Below are 19,667 nucleotides of genomic sequence, written 5' to 3'. Positions count from 1 at the left end.
CTAGTCACGTCCGTTGTGTCCTTGAGCGAGACACTTCACCCTTGCTCCTGATGGCTGCTGGTTAGCGCCTTGCATGGCAGCTCCCTCCATCAGTGTGTGAATGTGTGTGTGAATGGATGAATGTGGAAATACTGTCAAAGCGCTTTGAGTACCTTGAAGGTAGAAAAGCGCTATACAAGTATAACCCATTTATCATTTATCATAATTATGATTAAAAAGAGTAAAAAATATGGACAAAAAATTCATAATTATGGGATAAAAAGTCAACTATCAGATGAAAAGACGAAATTATGAAAATAATATATAATAGATAAAAAGTCAGATTATGTGATAAACATTTAAAAACATAGGATAAAAAGTCATAATTATGGGATAAAAGTTGAATTATGGAATAAAAAGCTATATACATGCGATACGTCGAAATTATGACATAAGAAAGTCAAGAGTAGGAGATAATTCATAATTATGAGGTACAATGTGCCTCGGCTCAGAAAAGGTTGAAAAACACTGCATTAGGTGCCCAAGGGTTCACACCCCTCGTTGCTTACCTTCGACCTTTTCTCCTCCAGACCTGGGTGAGTCCTCATTTCAGCAGCGAGTCTTTGCAGACCTTCCTCCGGCTGGAGGAAATTCTCCCGGTGAAGTCAGTTGGCCATGTGGACGTTTTTGCACCTTGCCGTCCAGACCTGTCGCTGCAGGAGAAGACCAGGAGCAGGTACGCTGGCTTGAGCTTCTTCAACCCCAGGTACTCCCAGCAGTGGCCTCCTTCAGTCCACTCCCTCGCCGTGGGCGACCTGGAGCCCTGTGCCGCCGACTCCCCTTACGGGCCCGTTACGACTCCCGCGAATGGTGAAGGCCTCAACAAGGTTTGGGATGAGGACATGGAGGATGTCCTGGAACTTCTGCTGAAGCTCTCCCAAGGCAGCGACGGCAGTGAGGCCATGCCAGTTATTTCGGACTATGCCAAAATCGAGACGCTCCAGGTTGATTGCGTCCAGACGCCGGGAGAGGTCAGTGACGAGGCGGCAGAAGAAGGCAGTGATGAAGAGACAGGAGGCAAATGGAGAGCTCTTCAGAAGTGCTGTGAGGGGAGCATCACTGAAGGCTCCATTCAGGTTTGCCTCGACAACGAATGTGTCCACACGCTACACGACTACAGCCCCGAGCTCCCCAGCCTGGATTCTGGCATCAGCAGTGCGGGTGAGGAACAAGGAAGTCAAGAGGAGAGTTTGGAGGACATCTTGGGCGAGAAGTCCAGCAGATTCCGGTTTCCTTCTTGTCCTCCTCCACCTCAGTGCTCATCTTCGTTCACACCTTCAGGCATCTACGGATGTTTAGGTCAACCTCTGCAAAGTCTGCAAGCTCTCCTCGAGTCTCATGCGGACTCGACGTCATCAGTGGAACCCTCCACTGGCGGTTACATGGCCGTCTGCAGGAAGACGCCTGAAAATGACGACATGAGTCAATAACTGAATTTTTATTTGGACATGAAAGCATTACGCCAGGGGTGTCCAAAGTGCGGCCCACGGCTAATTGTGAAAATACTATTAAAACAAACAAGTGGGATAAAAGAGCAAACGGGTGAAATGTAAGGAGAACAAGTTGTAATTTTCACTCTAATACCACAAAGCTGCTATAAAGACCATTTTTTTCCTCTAAAACTGTCATTGCTTAAGCATAATAATTAGGGATGTCCGATTATATCGGCCGATAGATGCTTTAAAATGTAATATCGGAAATGATCGGTATCGGTTTCAAAATGATCAGTATCGGTTTCAAAAAGTAAAATGTATGACTTTTTAAAGACAGAAAATAATGCACTTTGTGACTTCAATAATAAATATGGCAGTGCCATGTTGGCATTTTTTTCCATAACTTGAGTTTTTTATTTTGGAAAACCTTGTTACATTGTTTAATGCATCCAGCGGGGCATCACAACAAAATTAGGCATAATAATGTGTTAATCCCACGACTGTATATATCAGCATCGGTTGATATCGGAATCGGTATAAGAGTTGGACAATATCGGAATATAGGAAAATCGGCAAAAAAGCCAATATCGGACATCTCTAATTCAAACATCCACTTTGAAATATTTTTTGGGGAAAATATTGCATATTTTGCTTGTTTGCATTATAAAAAACAGTTTTCGTTGACAAAAAGGGCATACAACAAACAAAAAACACATTAAACAAATAATACAAAAATACTGTATAATCGACGGATAGTTCTGAAGTTGATCTCTAGACTTAAGTGTTGAAAGTAAAAAATAAATAAAATACATGACTTATTTTTAGCACTTCTATTAATCTGGGATTTAAAAAAAATTTTTTTTTAACTCTCTGGTTGCTCAAAAACTAATAATGAAATACAATCAATGTTGTTATGATTTATTAACCTATGTAAGGCTCCAATGACTTCACATCAAATATTCCACTTTGAAAGATTTTTTTGGGGAAAATATTGCATATTTTGTTGGTTTGCCATTTAAAAACCCAAATTTTCTTTCACAAAAAGGGCAGAAAACAAACAAACAAAAAAAAACAACAAATCTGGAGTTGATCTTGAGATTTAAGTGTTAAAAGTAAAAAAAAATAATAATAAAAAAAAAGACTTATTTTTAACACTTTTATTAGTCTGGGATTTATTTATTTTTTAAAACTCTCTGGTTGCTCAAAAACTAATAATGAAATACAATCAATGTTGTTATGATTTCTTAACCTATGTAAGGCTCCAATGACGTCACATCAAATATTCCACTTTGAAAGATTTTTTGGGGAAAATATTGCATATTTTGTTGGTTTGCCATTTAAAAACCAAAGTTTTCTTTCACAAAAAGGGCAGAAAACAAAAAACAAAAAAAACAACAAATCTGGAGTTAATCTTGAGATTTAAGTGTTAAAAGTAAAAAAAAAAGACTTATTTTTAACACTTTTATTAGTCTGGGATTTATTTATTTTTAAAAACTCTGGTTGCTCAAAAATTTCAGTGTTAAAAGTAAAAAATACAATAAAATACATGACTTATTTTTAACACTTATGAGTCTGGGATTTTTTTTTTAAACTCCCTGGTTGCTCAAAAACTAATAATGAAATACAATCAATGTTGTTATGATTTATTAACCTATGTAAGGCTCCAATGACTTCACATCAAATATTCCACTTTGAAAGATTTTTTTGGGGAAAATATTGCATATTTTGTTGGTTTGCCATTTAAAAACCCAAATTTTATTTCACAAAAAGGGCAGAAAACAAACAAACAAACAAACAAAACAACAAATCTGGAGTTGATCTTGAGATTTAAGTGTTAAAAGTAAAAAAAATAAATAAAAAAAAAAGACTTATTTTTAACACTTTTATTAGTCTGGGATTTATTTATTTTTAAAAACTCTGGTTGCTCAAAAACTAATAATGAAATACAATCAATGTTGTTATGATTTATTAACCTATGTAAGGCTCCAATGACTTCACATCAAATATTCCACTTTGAAAGATTTTTTGGGGGAAAATATTGCATATTTTGTTGGTTTGCCATTTAAAAACCCAAATTTTATTTCACAAAAAGGGCAGAAAACAAACAAACAAACAAACAAAACAACAAATCTGGAGTTGATCTTGAGATTTAAGTGTTAAAAGTAAAAAAAATAAATAAATAAAAAGACTTATTTTTAACACTTTTATTAGTCTGGGATTTATTTATTTTTAAAAACTCTGGTTGCTCAAAAACTAATAATGAAATACAATCAATGTTGTTATGATTTATTAACCTATGTAAGGCTCCAATGACGTCACATCAAACATTCCACTTTGAAATAATTTTTGGGGAAAATATTGCATATTTTGTTGGTTTGCCATTTAAAAACCAAAATTTTCTTTCACAAAAAGGACAGAAAACAAACAAACAAAAACAAAAAACAAATCTGGAGTTAATCTTGAGATTTAAGTGTTAAAAGTAAAAAATACAACAAAATACATGACTTATTTTTAACACTTATGAGTCTGGGATTTTTTTTTTTTTAAACTCCCTGGTTGCTCAAAAACTAATAATGAAATACAATCAATGTTGTTATGATTTATTAACCTATGAAAGGCTCCAATGACTTCACATCAAATATTCCACTTTGAAAGATTTTTTTGGGGAAAATATTGCATATTATGTTGGTTTGCCATTTAAAAACCAAAGTTTTCTTTCACAAAAAGGACAGAAAACAAACAAACAAAAAAACAACAAATCTGGAGTTGATCTTGAGATTTAAGTGTTGAAAGTAAAAATAAAAAATAAAAAAAGACTTATTTTTAACACTTTTATTAGTCTGGGATTTATTTATTTTCAAAAACTCTCTGGTTGCTCAAAAACTAATAATGAAATACAATCAATGTTGTTATGATTTATTAACCTATGTACGGCTCCAATGACGTCACATCAAACATTCCACTTTGAAATAATTTTTGGGGAAAATATTGCAAAATTTGTTGGTTTGCCATTTAAAAACCAAAGTTTTCTTTCACAAAAAGGGCAGAAAACAAAAAAACAAACAAACAACAAATCTGGAATTAATCTTGAGATTTAAGTGTTAAAAGTAAAAAAATACAATAAAATACATGACTTATTGTTAACACTTATGAGTCTGAGATTTTTTTTTTTAAACGACGGATAGTTCTGAAGTTGATCTCTAGACTTAAGGGTTGAAAGTAAAAAATAAATAAAATACATGACTTATTTTTAGCACTTCTATTAATCTGGGATTTTTTTTTTTTTTTTTTAACTCTCTGGTTGCTCAAAAACTAATAATGAAATACAATCAATGTTGTTATGATTTATTAACCTATGTAAGGCTCCAATGACTTCACATCAAATATTCCACTTTGAAAGATTTTTTGGGGGAAAATATTGCATATTTTGTTGGTTTGTCATATAAAAACCAAAGTTTTCTTTGACAAAAAGGGCAGAAAACAAACAAACAAATAAACAAAAAATATGAAGTTGATCTTGAGACTTAAGTGTTGAAAGTAAAAAAAAATTAAATACACAACTTTTTTTAAACACTTATGAGTCTGGGATAAAAAAAATTTAAACTCTCTGGTTGCTCAAAAACTAATAATGAAAAGTTTTTGCCAATAAAAAACAGGGTTTTCTTTGACAAAAAGGGCATAACACATAAAAAAAAAACACTTTATATTGACAGATAGACCTGAAGTTAATCTCAAACTGTGGTAAAGGTACTATCAGTGGTACGCCAAAGAATCAGTCAATTAAATCTGTGTTACTGTTCAAACTGTGCGTAATGTTACAGTGGCCAAAAATATTACATTAACTTGTTAAATAAAACCTCTGCCTTGTTTTGAATGCAGACTTAGGCCTACTGTGCTACTGTATGTTAATATTGGTCATTATGGGGACGGCGTGGCGAAGTTGGTAGAGTGGCCGTGCCAGCAATCGGAGGGTTGCTGGTTACTGGGGTTCAATCCCCACCTTCTATCATCCTAGTCACATACGTTGTGTCCTTGGGCAAGACACTTCACCCTTGCTCCTGATGGCTGCTGGTTAGCGCCTTGCATGGCAGCTCCCGCCATCAGTGTGTGAATGTGTGTGTGAATGGGTGAATGTGGAAATACTGTCAAAGCGCTTTGAGTACCTTGAAGGTAGAAAAGCGCTATACAAGTATAACCCATTTATCATTATTTATTTAGTCATTATGGGAGCCAAGTTTTTTTATGAGGTGGTACTTGGTGAAAGAAGTTTAAGAATCACTGTGTCAGGTTTAAGCACTGAACTATCTATTAAACAGAACAAGAAGCAAGGAATCATGCAGAGACAGAGTTCAATTTTGCCATGAGGAGAACGCATGGAGCTGCACACTCAGTTACAGTCTCACCCTACGCTTTATTCAGGAGTTCCCAAGTTACATCGCCGAGGCTGCTTCTAAAGGGAGGGGTCACACATTATGCAAGCAGCTCAGTACGCACAATACGTGATTATTCAGAACGGAAATGTGCTGGGGGCCTTGTGATTGGGCCCTGTCTCTGCTTTGTCTGCCCGCTGTTATGCCTTATCGTCGTTGAGGTGCTTGAGGTTCGTCCTTGGCTGTTAGCAGGCTGAAAGACAGAAACTTCTGTGGCGAGGCAACTCCTCACATTGCAGTGGAAGATAACAAGTTGTGTGCCTTTTCACGAAAAGAAAAAGTGCAGCTTGAGCACAATAGATAATAACTAGAGCAACGGGCTTTAAGCATAAGAGTTGTGTGATAACTTATAAATAATTATTCTAACACACTGAACTAGAGATTTATAATTAAAAGAATATACGGGACTTGTTTTTAACATTTTTATGACTGAGACCCTTCCGGGTCCCCGGGACCAAACTTGGGGGGGTGTTAGAATAATTATGTGTAAAGTTATCACACAACTTTAGTATGCTTAAAGTCCGTTGCTATAGTTATTAGTTATTGTGCTCAAGTTAGATATTTGTATCTGTGCAAATTCAAAAGATTGCCAGCGTCTCTATCAGTGTTGTGTCCAGACTCGGCCTGCTGACTGCCAAGGCGGAACACCGCCGTGACGCAGACAGAGCAGAGACAAGGCGATATCACCAGCGTCAACTAATTTTCATTTATTCTATAATCATATATTGTGTCTAACTGGAGTTGTGGAGATTAACCCCCTTCCCTCAGCGACAGCTTCAGTGATGTAACCAGGGACCTCCCAAATAAATAGAGGAAGCACGCGGGCTTGACTTTTAGAGCGTAGTTTGGATCTGTAACTAGAATACAGCCCAAAACACGTGTCTCCTCATGAGCTAAATTGAACTCTGTCTCTGCATGATTCCTTGCTTCTAGTCTAGATTATTAGATGTCATCAGTGTTTGAACCTGACAAGGGGAGACCTAAAAGTAAAAAAATATATATATTCTATTTGTTTTTCAAAATTAAAAATACGGTTTTCAATGGGAAAAGTTTGGACACCCCTGCTTTATACGTTTAAACAATCGATATGTATCGCTACTATGAATGGCAGCCGTTCTATTATTGTTATTTACCTCGATGCTCGGATTTAAAGGAGACCTATTTTGCTTGTGGTTGCAATGTTGCTGTCCTGTCCAAGCCACAAGGGCAAAGGATATTGTCTGCTATACGGACGTACTTTACAAAAGAGAAATGTGGGATACTTCTGTTGCATTATTTGTGTTTAGAATTCTTATCCTTACTGCAATGGTTGATGCTGCAAATGAACAATAAACTGTTTTTCCACCTACATGTTATTTTATTCAGCTTATGTCTTGGTCACGCTGTTCGTGTGTTTCAAACTTGCTTTAAGATTGTACATTCCTGAATTGTATTGCATTATTTAAAAAAGTATGTACAGGAATACCTTAACTTATGAGCTTTTATTGTTGTTATTATTGTTATTATTATTAATATTATTATTTATTATTAATTATTATTAATTATTATTATTTATTATTATAATAATTATTATTAATATTATTAATTATCAATATATTTTATTATTGTTAATAACATATATTGTATATATGTTATTATTATTGTTATTATTATTTATTGTTATTATTATCTATTATTGGTTTTGTGATCAAGGTCTTTACTCTTGTATCTCAAATCAACGTCTTCCTTTTTGAAATGAAGTGAAATCATTTAAATTGGTGCTCGGCCCCTCCTGAAGAGCACAATTTGTAGAAAATGTACAACAAAATCAACAAAGTGGATTTTTGTCACTTATTTGCCAGTTAAAACATCAAAAAAAAGTTAAAAGGCTTTAGGTTGATGGACAGTTTGACCCTGGAACGGATTATTTCTATTTGTATGAGTAATGTAATAAAAAATATAATCCATCCATCCATTTTCTACCGCCTACAATAAGTTAAATTACAATAAAGTTGCATTATTGTGAGAATATTATTTTTTGACATTTTGAGAAAAAGCGAGCACATTAAACATTATCTGCAATATTATGTGGGATTTATTGGGAATTATCTGACAATAGTCACATTATTGCTAGGAAATAAATAGGGGGACAAAAAGCAAAATCTTTAAAGAAATATTGCTTAAAAAATATAAAAAATACTTTATTTTGATGACAAACTATTTTTAGAGAATGTTGAAATATTATGAAATATATTATGTATCAAAAAGTCTTAATTTTACAAGAAAACATAATATTTTAGACTGGGGAAAAAAGAGAAAAAAATATTTGTTTTTACTTTTTACAAAAAAAATGTAATTTATTTAAATTTTTTAAATTGGGTTGAGTTTTTTCCCGCCCTGATGTAGGATCTGATGTTGTGGTGTGTGCAGCCCTTTGAGACATTTGTGATTAAGGGCTATATAAATACACTTTGATTGATTGATTGATTGACATCTGGCGTCCCCTGTTGTCTTTCAAATGTCACGTGGGAAAAAACGAGGCACAAACATCCGAGCCCTGCTTCGTTGCCATCGGGGAGCGTCGACACCTGCGGGAGTGTCGCTGTTGCCAGGCGTCAGCGTCGGCCGGCGGACTCAGCTCTCGGCTGGGAGAACATCGCTAAAACCCGTAATTATAACTAAGGTCTCGACATTAAACGATAAAATATTTGCTCCTTTTCACATTTTGAACGCTGGGAGAAGACGGGATGTAGACTGACGCCATGGTGCTCGGCATCAGCAGGTGTGAGAAGGTGACCCAGGAGGTCAGCTCGTCTCCTCTGAAAAATGAGGTAAGTACTGGAGATGTGCCGATCGATCGGCCGTTGATCAGTATCAGACGATTTTCGTGAAAAAGTACTCGCGCGCCATTGCAGACGAATGCTTTTTAATGCCGATCGCAAACGTTAATCCCCTCTGACTGACTGTATTTATTAGAGATGTCCGATAATGGCTTTTTTGCCGATATCCGATATTCCGATATTGTCCAACTCTTAATTACCGATTCCGATATCAACCGATACCGATATATACAGTCGTGGAATTAACACATTATTATGCCTAATTTTGTTGTGATGCCCCGCTGGATGCATTAAACCAGGGGTCACCAACCTTTTTGAAAGCAAGAGCTACTTCTTGGGTACTGATTAATGCGAAGGGCTACCAGTTTGATACACACTTAAATAAATTGCCAGAAATAGCCAATTTGCTCAATTTACCTTTAACTCTATGTTATTATTAATAATTAATGATATTTACACTTAATTGAACGGTTTAAAAGAGGAGAAAACACGAAAAAAATTACTATTAAATTTTCAAACATAGTTTATCTTCAATTTCGACTCTTTAAAATTCAAAATTCAACCGAAAAAAAGAAGAGAAAAACTAGCTAATTCGAATCTTTTTGAAAAAATTAAAAAAAGAATTTATGGAACATCATTAGTAATTTTTCCTGATTAAGATTAATTTTAGAATTTTGATGACATGTTTTAAATAGGTTAAAATCCAATCTACACTTTGTTAGAATATATAACAAATTGGACCAAGCGATGAGGTGGCGACTTGTCCAGGGTGTACCCCGCCTTCCGCCCGATTGTAGCTGAGATAGGCTCCAGCGCCCCTGCGACCCCCAAAGGGAAATGGATGGATGGATGGATGGACCAAGCTATATTTCTAACACAGACAAATCATTATTTCTTCTAGATTTTCCAGAACAAAAATTTTAAAAGAAATTCAAAAGACTTTGAAATAAGATTTAAATTTGATTCTACAGATTTTCTAGATTTGCCAGAATAATTTATTTGAATTTTAATCATAATAAGTTTGAAGAAATATTTCACAAATATTCTTTGTCGAAAAAACAGAAGCTAAAATGAAGAATTAAATTAAAATGTATTTATTATTCTTTACAATAATAAAAAAAAAATTCCTTGAACATTGATTTAAATTGTCAGGAAAGAAGAGGAAGGAATTTAAAAGGTAAAAAGGTATATGTGTTTAAAAATCCTAAAATCATTTTTAAGGTTGTATTTTTTCTCTAAAATTGTCTTTCTGAAAGTTATAAGAAGCAAAGTAAAAAAAATAATGAATTTATTTAAACAAGTGAAGACCAAGTCTTTAAAATATTTTCTTGGATTTTCAAATTCTATTTGAGTTTTGTCTCTCTTAGAATTAAAAATGTTGGGCAAAGCGAGACCAGTTTGCTAGTAAATAAATAAAATAAAAAAAATAGAGGCAGCTCACTGGTAAGTGCTGCTATTTGAGCTATTTTTAGAACAGGCCAGCGGGCTACTCATCTGGTCCTTACGGGCTACCTGGTGCCCGCGGGCACCGTGTTGGTGACCCCTGCATTAAACAATGTAACAAGGTTTTCCAAAATAAATCAACTCAAGTTATGGAAAACAAAATGCCAACATGGCACTGCCATATTTATTATTGAAGTCACAAAGTGCATTATTTTTTTTAACATGCCTCAAAACAGCAGCTTGGAATTTGGGACATGCTCTCCCTGAGAGATCATGAGGAGGTTGAGGTGGGCGAGGGTTGAGGTGGAGGGTTAGGGGGTAGCGGGGGTGTATATTGTAGCGTCCCGGAAGAGTTAGTGCTGCAAGGGGTTCTGGGTATTTCTTCTGTTGTGTTTATGTTGTGTTACAGTGCGGATGTTCTCCCGAAATGTGTTTGTCATTCTTGTTTGGTGTGGGTTCACAGTGTGGCGCATATTTGCAACAGTGTTAAAGTTGTTTATACGGCAACCCTCAGTGTGACCTGTATGGCTGTTGACCAAGTATGCTTGCATTCACATGCAGGGATGGGCGATACCACACTTTTAGGATTCGATACGATACCGATACTTTTTCTTGCATTTTCATCGATACCGATACCGATACCATTAATTTCTTATTGGCAATTTTTGTCAGTCAAAAATATTATTACTATTATTATTTAAGACAAATCACAAGACAAATACAGACCATTTATACCACCTGTATTATGGTCAATATATAATAAAAGTAAAATTAAAATAAATAACATAAATATGAAAAATAAATTAAATATTATATATAATAATAATTATATATTATATATAATAATAATTAGATATTAGGGCTTTCCAATTAACTGTCAAATCCGAATCGCAAGAAGCTGCAGTTATTTTTTAAAGTTTGTGATATAATGAGCAATTAATGAAATATGAAATAGGCTAATGTTTTCGAAATGTAAGAAATCATGTTACAGATTAAAACCAAAATCACATTCAATCATATATTTCAAGATTTTCTTAGAAAAAAATAAAACTGTAATGCAAAGATGAAGAATCTCCAAATTGTATCTCTTTCTTATCTTGTTTTAAATACTCAAGCAATTTTCAACTAACAGTACATTCCCCTGTGTGGAAATTATTTGAATTTAGGATAATCATTTAAACAAAAATATTCAGTAAAAAAATAAAATAAACAATGCCTGACACTGGATATGCCTGGCTGTATTGCTGTCGGCTGGCTGTGTGTGTGTTCCACGTTGACGACGCTCATTCGCTGTCTCCTGTCACGTGACTGGGCCGGCTCTATACTCTGCCAGGTACAGGGGTGTCCCAGCACATAGTAAGTTAAGTAAGTCATCAAAAACATCTGAAAGTGATGCTTGCACCCCCCACACGCCGTTTTTTGGTTTATATCGATACTTTTTTCAGAAAAGTGATGCCAAATGAGTAGCGTGTGAGTATCGATATATCGATACCACAGGATCGATACGCACATCCCTATTCACTTGTGTGTGTGAAAAGCCGTAGATATTATGTGATTGGGCCGGCACGCAAAGGCAGTGCCTTGAAGGTTTATTGGCGCTCTGTACTTCTCCCTACGTCCGTGTACACAGCGGCGTTTTAAAAAGTCATACATTTTACTTTTTGAAACTGATACCGATAATTTCCGATATTACATTTTAAAGCATTTATCGGCCCATAATATCGGCAGTCCAATATTATCGGACACCCCTAGTATTTATCTTTAGTCCCCCCACTGACAAGCGGCTAGCAACCAATTGTATATCTCTACTAGGGCTGTGAATCTTTGAGCACCACTTCATTCGATTCAATTCGAATTCCATTCAAAATGATTCTCAATTCAAAATCAATACTTTTTTTAATAACACAGAATGCCAAATCCATGATTAACTACATTCCTCCATAAAATTAAGAAACAGCTCTGATCAATTCCTATATTACAAAACCCAAAACCAGTGAAGTTGTCACGTTGTGTAAATGGTAAATATAAACAGAATACAATGATTTGTAAATCCTTTTCAACTTATATTCAATTGAATAGACTGCAAAGACAAGATATTCAATGTTCAAACTGAGAAACTTAATTTTGTTTTGCAGATAATCATTAACTTAGAATTTAACGGCAGCAACACATTGCAAAAAAGTTGTCACGGGCATGTTCACCACTGTGTTACATGGCCTTTCCTTTTAACAACACTCAGTAAAGGTTTGGGAACTGAGGAGACACATTTTTGAAGCTTTTCAGGTGGAATTCTTTCCCATTCTTGCTTGATGTACAGCTTAAGTTGTTCAACAGTCCGGGGGTCTCCGTTGTGGTATTTTAGGCTTCATAATGCACCACACATTTTCAATGGGAGACAGGTCTGGACTACATGCAGGCCAGTCTAGTACCCGCACTCTTATACTATGAAGCCACGTTGTTGTAACATGTGGCTTGGCATTGTCTTGCTGAAATAAGCAGGGGCGGAAATGATGGCTTTTGGATGGCAACATATGTTGCTCCAAAACCTGTATGTACCTTTCATCATTAATGGCGCCTTCACAGATGTGTAAGTTACCCATGTCTTGGCCACTAATACACCCCCATACCATCACAAATGCTGGCTTTTCAACTTTGTGCCTATAACAATCCGGATGGCTCTTTTCCTCTTTGGTCCGGAGGACACAACGTCCACAGATTCAAAAAACTATTTGAAATGTGGACTCGTCAGACCACAGAACACTTTTCCACTTTGCATCAGTCCATCTTAGATGAACTCGGGCCCAGCGAAGCCGGCTGCATTTCTGGGTGTTGTTGATAAATGGCTTTCGCTTTGCATAGTAGAGTTTTAACTTGCACTTACAAATGTAACGACGAACTGTAGTTACTGACAGTGGTTTTCTGAAGTGTTCCTGAACCCATGTGGTGATATCCTTTACACACTGATGTCGCTTTTTGATGCAGTACAGCCTGAGGGATCGAAGGTCACGGGCCTTTACATCTTACGTGCACTGGTTTCTCCAAATTCTCTGAACCTTTTGATGATATTACGGACCGAAGATGGTGAAATCCCTAAATTCCTTGCAATAGCTGGTTGAGAAATGTTGTTCTTAAACTGTTGGACAATTTGCTCACTCATTTGTTGACAAAGTGGTGACCCTCGTCCCATCCTTGTTTGTGAATGACTGAGCATTTCATGGAAGCTGCTTTTATACCCAATCATGGCACCCACCTGTTCCCAATTAGCCTGTTCACCTGTGGGATGTTCCAAATAAGTGTTTGATGAGCATTCCTCAACATTCTCAGTCGTTTTTGCCACTTGTGCCAGCTTTTTTGAAACACGTCGCAGGCATCAAATTCCAAATGAGCTAATATTTGCAAAAAATAACAAAGTTTTCCAGTTTGAATGTTAAGTATCTTGTCTTTGCAGTCTATGCAATTGAATATAAGTTGAAAAGGATTTGCAAATCATTGTATTCTTTTTTTATTAACCATTTACACAACGTGCCAACTTCACTGGTTTTGGGTTTTGTACAGTTGACCTGTTTTTTTTTAAATTTTAATATATTATAAGACAATACGGAGCCAGTTTAAATATTGAGTTGAAATTGTTGAACTGTTAATAGCACTCACCATAAATACATTGAACATTTTACAGTTAAAACCAAACTTTTATCACGTATTGGTACCTGTTGTTGTGTACTTGGGATCGGCATAAGTCCCGAAAATGTGAAATTAAACCATGGAGGCATTGCGGAGATATTCATAAAACAATCTTGCCTTCCTTCATACTTCCTCCATACGAGACTGTGGAGGGGGGCGTGGCCTGCGGGCCTGCCGCGGAACGGGGTGTGCCAGGACCGGCCTTAAAGACAGCGACAGGTGCGTAGATGGCCCAGGTGGGCCTTGTTATCTAATCACCTGTCGCCTTGATTAGCAGCAGCAGGCAGGAGACGAGTGGTTGGAGTTGGAGGTGCTGCCGAGAGACACAGACGCAGAAAAGACAGTTTTCTGGAAAGCAAACCACTTGCACTATTTATGAAAATAAAACAGTGTTGTACCCTGAATTCCGGGCTCTCCTGGCCGTGGGTGGTGGTCCGAAGAACCCACTAGAGGGCAACCTCTACAGAGACGTTTTTAAATTTAAATAGTGTGACATCAGCAGATTGTCCATATATGGTAGAAACTTACCCAAAGTTCTTCGTGCGGGTCCACCATTGTATTCCAAAGCTGTTGTCAAAACGCTCCCCCTTTTTTCTCTGTCGTCTTGTTGTGGGGCAGACTGGCTCGTACATGCACGTGCATCCTCAGCTGTTGCCGTTTCTAATACAAGAGTCAGAGTCGAAATAAATAAGACCTCCTGAAGAGACAGTCAGAAAACGGTCTGTAAAACATTTTGACTAAAGAACCACGGTTACATGTTATGTACACCACAAGAAAGTGTTGTATGTAGAAAATAAACCATAATATGACCCTTTTAATACATCTGATTGGTATCGGTATCGGTCACTCATGGATAATTGGTATTGGAATCAGCTTAGTTCGCTGTGACTGTAGAGTGTTGTTTGCGGGAAATGGAACCTAGAACCCTTCTGTCCTTTGAGCTACATCTGAAGGACTCTTCAAAAGTTGGGAGAGACATCAACAACATTTGATCATCCTGAAAGTGTCTTATGTCTACAGGAAGTGGTGGTTTTACCCATCTGGAAGACACGCCCTTTCAAGCGCGCCGTGTCCTTAGTCGTCATCCTTCTCATTCTGGTTTTGGCCGGAGGAATGGCGCTGGCCTGGTATTTCTTGGGTGCGTTCATAGAAAAAAGCGACCGTTTCAATCCTCTTGTTGTCCAGCCATCCTGACTGTGGCACTGTTCCCGCTCTCGCGCCAACAGGGTACAGAGTTTGGGTGCTGGAGCCTCGCGTTCTGCAGCGTTACGCAGCCTACTTGACCATCTTGGACAGGAACTTCTCTGATGAGCTGTCCTCTCAGAGCAGTCCTGCTTTTGAAGAGGAGGCCAAGGGTGCCCAGAACATAGTGAGAAAGAGCCAGGTGAATAATTGGATGCAAGACTGGTGATTTAAAAAAAGAACTGTCTTTCAGGTAGAGGGGATTCTAAGGAGGTCCGTTCTTTGCCATTACCTGAACAGCACCACCGTGTTTGCCTTTGGGTACCACAACTGTATCTAACCAGAAACCGTGAGTCATATGTGCATAAAGCCATCACTAATTTTGGTGTTTCGTACAGACAGGGGAGTGTCGTGGCTCATTTTTGGATCCTGATGTCCGTCCCCAGCAGCCATGTTGGAAGGGTCACCCTGGGAAGGGTCACCAGCAGCCTGGAGGAGGGTCTGGTTGTGTTGGAAGACACAAAACTAGACAACTTCAGTGGATACCGCTTCCATATTCCCTCGTTGTCTGTTACTGGTGAGTGTCCATCCATCCATCCATCTTCTTCCGCTTATCCGAGGTCGGGTCGTGGGAGCAGCAGCCTAAGCAGGGAAGCCCAGACTTCCCTCTCCCCAGCCACTTCGTCCAGCTCCTCCCGGGGGATCCCGAAGCGTTTCCAGGCCAGTCGGGAGACATAGTCTTCCCAACGTGTCCTGGGTCTTCCGCGTGGCCTCCTACCGGTCGGCAGAGCTTCTCACCCTATCTCTAAGGGAGAGCCCCGCCACCCGGCGGAGGAAACTCATTTCGGCCACTTGTACCCGTGATCTTGTCCTTTCGGTCACAACCCAAAGCTCATGACCATAGGTGAGGATGGGAACGTAGATCGACCGGTAAATTGAGAGCTTTGCCTTCCGGCTCAGCTCCTTCTTCACCACGACGGCTCGATACAGCGTCCGCATTACTGAAGACGCCGCACCGATCCGCCTGTCGATCTCTCGATCCACTCTTCCCTCACTCGTGTGTGTGTGATGGAAATAGTTAATTCACTCAATAGTGTTTCCCTTTTAAAGGGCAAAGTCCTCCCAGGTTCTTTTGTTCTACCAACTGTCTGAATAACAAAGCAGAAGATTAAAACTGAAGTTTAACAATTTCCATCCATCCAACCATTTTCTACAGCTTGTCCCTTTTGGGGTCACGGGGGATGCTGGAGCCTATCTCAGCTGCATTCGGGCGGAAGGCGGGGTACACCCTGGACAAGTCGCCACCTCATCACAGGGCCAACACAGATAGACAGACAACATTCACACTCACATTCACACACTAGGGCCAATTTAGTGTTGCCAATCAACCTATCCCCAGGTGCATGTCTTTGGAGGTGGGAGGAAGCCGGAATACCCGGAGGGAACCCACGCAGTCACGGGGAGGACATGCAAACTCCACACAGAAAGATCCCGAGCCCGGGATTGAACTCAAGACTACTCAGGACCTTCGTATTGTGAGGCACATGCACTAACCCCTGTGACACCGTGCTGCCCAACAATTTATTCTGCAAATTAAGTACAAACATTAGCAATAACAGTGCCGTAGAAAAGACTGAACTCTACAAAAACAAAGCTTGTTCTCTCTCGTCCCACTATTCAGTGCTATAGTCCATTCTCCCACCTCTCCCAAGTGGGGTTGCTGGGGCTATTCAGTCCAACAAAATCAAAAGTTGGCCTTAGCGCTTGAGTTTATATATATATATATATATATATACACATATATATATATAAAACCGTTTACCGAAAGAGTTTTGCGCCAGTCCGCCATTTTTATCCAGTTGTAGTCCGACATTGTTGTCAATAGGTACCTTCTTTTTCTCTATCCCCTTGTTGTGGGGCAGACTGGCTCGTACATGCACATACATTCTCCGCTGTTGCCATTTCGAATACAAAGCAACGTATAGTTCTAAGATATCTGTCAGTAGACTCCATATGGAAGTGCTTAAAAAAACCAACATGGCTGACGAAGTGGAGATGCAGTCAAACGGATCTTGGAGGAAGACTTCGGCACGTAAATAAGATTGCCCCCAAAACGGCGCATTCTGGAGAGATAGCCAGAAAGAGGCTTGAAGATGATCTGTAAAACTAAATCTATTCACAATTTAGACCAAAGCACCACATTTATTGTAGACCACAAGGAAGTGTTTTAAATGTCGAAAAAAACTACAATATGACTCCTTGGTATCAATTCGTCTTGGTGAAGAAGGAGCTAAGCCGGAAGGCAAAGCTCTCAATTTACCGGTCGATCTACGTTCCTATCTGTCAGGTTCAAACACTGATGACATCTATTAAACAAGACAAGAAGCAAGGAATTAAACAGAGACAGAATTAAATTTGGCTCATTTGAGGAGAGACGTCTGGACTGTACTCTTTTTGTACAGTCTCACCACGCTCTGGCGAAAGATTGTACGCCTCCACTTTTATTTGGACTTTCCCTGATTACATGGCAACAGCTGTTTCTAAGGCACGGGGGTCGTAAACAGCCATCGCCTTTGGTTACAAACAGTTCAAAGAAAAGGTCGTAAAACAGTTCACAGAAAAGGTCGTAAAACAGTTCAAAAAGCGGTGCCTGGAGGGTAGTCTGGTCCTGCTTCCTCTTCGCTTTGTAGATCTCGGGTCAAGACAATATCTTTCTGTTGCTTACAATACATGAAAGAAACAGAACACCTTCATGTTGCTTCCCATCCTACACAGTGGAGTTTTACAAGCTTTCTGCTTGGTAGGATTAAAGACAGCTTTTGTCTGCTCGCCGGGAACTCATGGCAACACAAAGTTTTGTGATAATTTAGATTCAATTATTCTGACACTATCCTCACCTATGGTCATGAGCTTTGGGTTGTGACCGAAAGGACAAGATCACGGGTACAAGCGGATGAAATGAGTTTCCTCCGTCGGGCGGCGGAGCTCTTTGTTAGAGATAGGGTGAGAAGCTCGGAGTAGAGCCGCTGCTCAGCCACTTCGAAAGGAGACAGATGAGGTTGTTAGGGCATCTAGTCCGGATGCCACCCAAAATTCTTCCCTGGGTGTGGTGTTTAGGGCATGTCCGGCCAGTAGGAGGCCAAGGGAAAGACCCAGAACATGTTGGGAAGATTATGTCTCCCCAACGCGTCGGTACCGCCCAGGAGGATCTGGACAAAGTGGTTGGTCCAACCCGACCTTGGATAAGTCGGAAAGAGGCCTGGATGGATGGACCAATTTAATGTGCTAACATTAGCCAAACGTACCGTGCTTCAGGTGTTAAGTGGTCCCATGCACGCCTTAAATTTAAATTTACATTCTGTTTCTTTTTCAAGACTGTTACCACTATGAAAATGTCGCGTCAGTCACCCCCTTGGCCCTCCGCGGCCCAGACACGCAGCAGTCTTCCTGCACGTGGCATCTCCAGGCTGCCCCCGGTTTCCAGCTGGCGCTCCGCGTGGGCTTGCTGGCGGCGGACCACGGGGGCCGGCTGCTGGTGTACGACTCAGTCACGCCCTCCGACGCTCACCTCATTGCCCCGTGAGTGCCCTTTTCCTCCGCACCGATCTCATCCAAGCATGCCTTTCCTAGCTACATAAGACCAGCCTGATGCTAGCTAACAAGGTTTGTTTACACCGTGCAGCGTTAATGGCAGTGGCAGACATAACGTCATGAGCTTCATGTCGTCAGGCCAGTGGATAACGGCAATTTGGAAACGAGTTGGAGTCATTGCCCACAAGGACCCCATTTCTCTTAATGTACAAGCCTGGGACCAGCAAGGTATAAACAGGGGCACCCTTAATACCAGGAGTCCGTTTTGTTAACAATGGATGTGTGTCTTTTAGACTGTAACTTTACCATAGAGCTGAAGGCAGTCTGGGAGGTCCAGGGGTCGCTAAGGACGCCTTTCTACCCCAGCTATTACCCCCCCAACACCAACTGTACATGGACATTCCTTGTGAGATTCATGGCTCTTTGCATTAGTAGTAGTTAACAACTTTGCTTTTTGCTGACCCTTGTTTTTCCTTCAGATGCCAAGTCCTGACGCGGGTTTGACTCTGTCCTTTGAGGGCTACAACCTGAGCGGAGCCAGCTCCGACCAGGCCTGTATGCAGGAACGGTGGATCATACAGAACCGCAGGTGGCGCAAGGAACATTGCAATATAATCCGAACTCTCACTTCAAAGAAATGTCAGCTGTTGGGTAGGGCTGTGAATCTTTGGGCACCACACGATTCGATTTGATTATTGGGGGTAACGATTCGATTCTCGATTCAAAATCTATACTTTTATAATAACATTGGGTGCCAGTTCTATGATTAATTAATTTATTAATTAATTAATTTAAAAGAAAACTAGTTTTGTCTAATACAAAAACCAAAACCAGTGAAGTTGGCGTAGATGGTGAAATCCCTAAATTCCTTGCAATAGCTGGTTGAGAAATGTTGTTCTTAAACTGTTCGGCAATTTGCTCACGCATTTGTTGACAAAGTGGTGACCCTCACCCCCATCCTTGTTTGTGAATGACTGAGCATTTCATGGAAGCTGCTTTTATACCCAATCATGGCACCCACCTGTTCCCAATTAGCCAACGTTTTCCAG

General features: G+C 39.2%; 2 protein-coding genes across 3 annotated transcripts in view; both read left to right on the top strand.

Moving 5' to 3' along the window:
* The window catches only part of LOC133633793 (uncharacterized), a 41,690-nt gene extending 34,447 nt beyond the window's left edge, over nucleotides 1-7,243 (top strand). For both annotated transcript variants that reach the window (XM_062026494.1, XM_062026495.1), the window contains exon 11: nucleotides 570-7,243. In XM_062026494.1, the coding sequence (XP_061882478.1) occupies nucleotides 570-1,469 (900 nt within the window). In that variant the 3' untranslated portion in view covers nucleotides 1,470-7,243. The remainder of the gene's footprint in view (nucleotides 1-569) is intronic.
* A 7,513-nt stretch (nucleotides 7,244-14,756) lies between these two features.
* Nucleotides 14,757-19,667, top strand: part of LOC133634276 (transmembrane protease serine 6) — a 30,608-nt gene continuing 25,697 nt past the window's right edge. The window contains exons 1-9 of the mRNA XM_062027404.1: nucleotides 14,757-14,810; nucleotides 14,866-14,983; nucleotides 15,072-15,214; nucleotides 15,281-15,348; nucleotides 15,426-15,604; nucleotides 18,402-18,606; nucleotides 18,710-18,846; nucleotides 18,912-19,024; nucleotides 19,098-19,207. Coding sequence (XP_061883388.1) covers nucleotides 14,757-14,810; nucleotides 14,866-14,983; nucleotides 15,072-15,214; nucleotides 15,281-15,348; nucleotides 15,426-15,604; nucleotides 18,402-18,606; nucleotides 18,710-18,846; nucleotides 18,912-19,024; nucleotides 19,098-19,207 — 1,127 coding nt within the window. The remainder of the gene's footprint in view (nucleotides 14,811-14,865; nucleotides 14,984-15,071; nucleotides 15,215-15,280; nucleotides 15,349-15,425; nucleotides 15,605-18,401; nucleotides 18,607-18,709; nucleotides 18,847-18,911; nucleotides 19,025-19,097; nucleotides 19,208-19,667) is intronic.

The sequence above is a fragment of the Entelurus aequoreus genome, linkage group LG18 (genome assembly GCF_033978785.1).
Source record: "Entelurus aequoreus isolate RoL-2023_Sb linkage group LG18, RoL_Eaeq_v1.1, whole genome shotgun sequence".
NCBI lineage: Eukaryota > Metazoa > Chordata > Actinopteri > Syngnathiformes > Syngnathidae > Entelurus > Entelurus aequoreus.
Note: the sequence above shows the minus strand (reverse complement) of the source record. Positions and strands in the feature narration are given on the sequence as shown.